Consider the following 4,442-nt stretch of genomic DNA (forward strand, 5'->3'; position numbering starts at 1 on the left):
TTGCACAGCCAGGGAGGGTGAGGCCCGGGGCGTCTGGGCCTGGGCCCTGCAGGGCTGCTGCCAGCACTCTCCACGTGTCAGACTGGAGCCCTCCACCACACTGTGCCTACGGCCCCGGGTCCGACGGGGGTGGGGGGCCCTCCGGGCTGCGTGGGGGGCTCCCAGGGGGCTCCCAGCGGGGCCGCCCCAGTTTTCCCCTGGGGTAGATTCCTTACTGTGGTCGCTCAGAGGTGGCAGCTCCTCCATGTGCTTTTGACCCAGGAACAAGGAGAGCAGGAGGGAAAGTCCAACCCCATTCTCCCCCTCCCCCCTGCAGCTTGGTGCGGAAGAGAAGAAGACCAGCTGCTGGCGGGGGGGGGGGAGGGGGGGCACCGTCTCTGTGCTGGGCCACAACGCTGTCCTCACTCCTGTCCTGAAGAAGCCACCGCATTGGCTCCTGGCCCGGGGCCTTTGCTCTTTCCCAGCTGGGGTGGTATAACAGCGCTGCCTGCCGGGGCTCGCTGTGTGCATGCTGCTCCACCAGGATGACCGCCAGACACCTCGCAGGGCCGTGAGACCCCAAGACTGCAGCAGACACCCCACAAGGCCTGTGGGACCCTGAGACTGCCTTCAGACACCCCGCAGGGCCCGTGGCACCCCGAGACGCCGCCAGACACCCCGCATGGCCTATGACACCCTGAGACGCCGCCAGACACCCCGCAGGGCCGTGAGATCCTGTGACTGCCACCAGACACCCCACAGGGCCCTTGACACCCCGAGACTGCCTTCAGACACCCCGCAGGGCCCGTGACACCCCGAGACGCTGCCAGACACTCCGCAGAGCCGTGAGATCCCGCGACTGCGGCAGGCCGGGGCTGGGAGAGGCCCGTGGGGCACGGAGGCCCGCAGGGCCTGACCTCCAGTCGATGGCTGGCGAGGCCAGAGCCGTTGGGGATGCCCTGCGCCACCTCCTGCGGCTGCACCGCACCGAGATCGCCGTGGCTGTGGACAGCGCCTTCCCGCTGCTGCACGCACTGGCTGACCACGGTGTGGTTCCCGAGAACAAGTTCCAGGTGCGCCCCCTCCCCCCCCGCCCCACAGCAGAGGCCGGGCCCCAGAGCGAGCTGCAAGTGCCTGGCTCTTCCAGGTCTCCACTCCTCCATCCAGAGCCAGGGACCTGTTCCTGAAGAAAGTTCCAGATGAGCCCACTGCCCAGCCCCAGGTCCCCAGGGGACACCCTGGGCCAGGTTCTAGGCACATCTCCTGCTTGCTCAGCTTGATACCCTGGCATGCCATGCCATGAGCCCAGGAGGGCACGGGGGGGCTGGGTCTCCGCAGCCCTGGTTCTGGGGTCTGAGGGGGAAACGGGGGGCTGGGTCTCCGCAGCCCCAGGCCTGGGGCCTGAGGAGGGCATGGGGAGGGGGGGGCTGGGTCTCTGCAGCCCTGGGCCTGGGGCCTGGGGAGGGAAGGGGGGCTGGGTCTCTGCAGCCCTGGGCCTGGGGCCTGAGGGGCGGCAGGGGTGCGGTCGGGGAGCCACAAGGACCCTGTTGCTGCAGGAGACCCTTCGCCTGCAGGAGAAGGAGGGCTGCCCTCAGGCCTTCCATGCCCTTCTGTCCTGGCTCCTGACCCAGGATGGAGGGGCCGTCCTCGACTTCTGGAAGGTTCTCTTCAAGGATTTCAACCTAGAGCGCTACAGCCGGCTGCAGCCTATCCTGGACAGCTTTCCCAGAGGTGACCCCGCTGGGACCCAGCCATGGGACCCCGTGGTGTGAGAGGAAAGATGGGGGTGGGGTCTGGTGACCCATGACTCAGACTCTCCCAGGCCGAGGGCAAAGGCCCCCCCACGGTGCTGGTTCTGGGGTCCTGAGGGGAGGGCCTGAGGACAGACACAGCTCCTCTCTACGAGCTGCAGATGTGGACCTCAGCCAGCCCAGGAGGGGCCGGAAGCCCCCCGCCACCAGCCCCAAGGCCTCGGCCTTGCCTCCCCGACCCCCCACCAAGAGGAAGGTCCCGGAGGAGCCGCGAGCTGTCTCGCCCGCAGCCCCCACCCCAAGGGGCACCTCCAGCCCAGGTACGGGGAGGGGAGAGGGGAGGAGCCAGTCCCTGGGGCAGCTCTGCCCCCACAGCCCCGGGGCCTCCCTGCTGCCATCCCCCACCGGAGGGGCCCCTCAGTCCTAGACCCACACACCCGGCAGGCTGGCCATTTCTTGGGCCCTTCTACCTCAAGGGCAGAGCTTTCCTGGGCAAGGCAGGCAGGCAGGCAGCTTCTGTATCCTTCTTACAGAGGAGTAGAACAGTGCCCAGAGTCAAGGAGTCCCCGCCCCTCCCTCATGGGCCCCCCAGTTCCTCCCCGGCTGGGAGAGGCTGAGCAGGAAAGGCTGGTGGGAGAGGCCAGCAGGAGAGGCCGGCAGGAGAGGCTCAGAGGGAGAGGCTCGGAGGGAGAAGCTCAGAGGGAGAGGCCAGTGGGAGAGGCTCGGCGGGAGAGGCCAGTGGGAGAATCCAGCAGGAGAGGCTGGTGGGAGAGGCCGGTGGGAGAGGCCAGCGGGAGAATCCAGCAGGAGAGGCTCAGAGGGAGAGGCTCGGAGGGAGAAGCTCAGAGGGAGAGGCCAGTGGGAGAGGCCGGTGGGAGAGGCCAGCAGGCTGCCTCTGGCTCTTCCTTCAGGTTCCCAGCCAAAAGCCAAGCCCCCCAAGAAGCCAGAGGGAAACTTGGAGCCGCAGCTGCTGGGGTCTGGTGAGCAGGGGTGACGGGGTGGGAGGAGGAGGGGAGGGACGGAGGCCTGTCTCGAGAACGAGGCCCGCTTCAGCCTCAACTGAAGAGATGAGATGAAAGACCCGAAAAGATTAAAGCAGGACTCTCATCAGCCACTCCCCGGCCCCTGCGGGACCTCCCCACCTCCGTCCACACCTCAGGGCCGGTCCAGTCTCAGAGTCCGTGCGGACCAGCCTTACTGGATGAGGTCTGTGCCCTTCTGGTCTGCCCCATCCTGCCTGGCCTGAGTCAGTGTGGGAACTGTACGCCACCCAAGTGAGTCCTGCGATGTCACAGAGCTCAGCTCTGCTGGCACCGCACGCACACCAGCACACCTGCACACGTGTGCGGCCTGCAGATGAGCACACTCGCATGTGTGCATGCACATGCTTGCAGGCTGGCTCTGCACTTGCCTGAGGTGGCCGTGCACAGTGATCTGGGCCCCACAGCCCGCCCCATCCCAAGGAAGAGGGGACTCTGGCCCAGGCTGGGCTTGCGGCTACCTCCCTGCCTCCCTGTCCGCCGGACAGCTGTCACCCAGGGACTCCCCTCCTCAGGCATCCACGCCATGTCCACTTCAGTCCAGAGAGCGGTGGCCATGTCCTCGGGGGACATCTCGGGAGCCCGTGGGGCCGTGGAGGGGATCCTCATCCAGCAGGTGTTCGAGTCAGGTAGGAGTGTGGGGAGGGGGAGAGGGAGGGAGAGAAAGGGGGAGGGAGGAGGGGGACTTCAGCTGCAGCCTCTGCTGCCCTTGCTCGGCTTGCAGACATGGGGCCCTTCCCCGGAGGGGGGACTTCTACCAGGCCAGCAGCTCCTGCCCCCCCAGCGTGGCGTCCCCCGTCCCCCCCACGTGGATGGGTGCTGCGTGGCGTCCCCCCTCCACGTGGATGGGGGCCGCTGGGTCACAGGCTACAGCTCTCCAGGCCTCCACCGGCCATCTGCCCTGTGTGACGCCACTGTCACCAACCCATCTGCAGAGGTGCCATCTCTAGGCGGGGTCCTGTCAGAGGTTCTGGTGGGACCTGTGGAAGGCAGGGCCCGAGGACCTGCGTGATCTTCCCAGGGGGCTCCAAGAAGTGCATCCAGCTGGGAGGAGAGTTCTACACCCCCAGCAAGTGTGAAGATCCCGGCAGCCATGCGAGGAACAAGGCTCGTGGGGGCAGCGGCCTGAAGCCCCCAGGCCGAGCCAAGGGTGCCCAGGGCACTGCCCCCGTAAGCACTGCCCGTGGTGCGGGGTCTGTGCCCTTCCCTGGCAGCCCGCGGGGGGGCGGGGCGCGGCCAGAAGCACCAGTCACTGGTCATCATGCACGGGGGCCACCCCCCAGCCCCCTCCAGCAGGCTCCTCCTCCCTCGCAGGGTGGAGGCGAGCAGAGAGACCAGCAGGGCAGGGGCGCTGCGCTCTCAGCCCCGCCCAGCGAGCCCCATCTTCACCAGGTAGCGCCCCGGCTCACACAGAAGCCCGCCCTTCCCCACCGCCTCTCGGGCCTTCATGTGGCCGCTGCCCCTGGTCCCCGCACTTAGGTGCTGGGAGCACAGAGCCCTGGGCTCCACCCGTGGACTCCTCTTCCTCCACCTGCCCTCCTCCTCTTCCTCCTCATCTCCCCTTCCCCTCCCCCTCCCGTCCCCCATCCTTCCTCCTCCTCTTCATCTCCCCTTCCCCTCCCATCCCCCCATCCTTCCTCCTCCTCTTCCTCCTCATCTCCCCTTCCCCTCC

General features: G+C 67.7%; 1 protein-coding gene across 1 annotated transcript in view; it reads left to right on the top strand.

Annotated features, from left to right (window-relative positions):
* The first annotated feature begins 905 nt into the window (after nt 1-905).
* The window catches only part of Aire (autoimmune regulator), an 18,822-nt gene continuing 15,285 nt past the window's right edge, over nt 906-4,442 (top strand). Inside the window, exons 1-7 of the mRNA XM_013027362.1 lie at nt 906-1,052; nt 1,536-1,710; nt 1,892-2,050; nt 2,642-2,710; nt 3,286-3,399; nt 3,792-3,940; nt 4,085-4,162. Coding sequence (XP_012882816.1) covers nt 906-1,052; nt 1,536-1,710; nt 1,892-2,050; nt 2,642-2,710; nt 3,286-3,399; nt 3,792-3,940; nt 4,085-4,162 — 891 coding nt within the window. The remainder of the gene's footprint in view (nt 1,053-1,535; nt 1,711-1,891; nt 2,051-2,641; nt 2,711-3,285; nt 3,400-3,791; nt 3,941-4,084; nt 4,163-4,442) is intronic.

This window comes from Dipodomys ordii, unplaced genomic scaffold (assembly GCF_000151885.1).
Source record: "Dipodomys ordii isolate 6190 unplaced genomic scaffold, Dord_2.0 Scaffold103, whole genome shotgun sequence".
Taxonomy (NCBI): Eukaryota; Metazoa; Chordata; class Mammalia; order Rodentia; family Heteromyidae; genus Dipodomys; species Dipodomys ordii.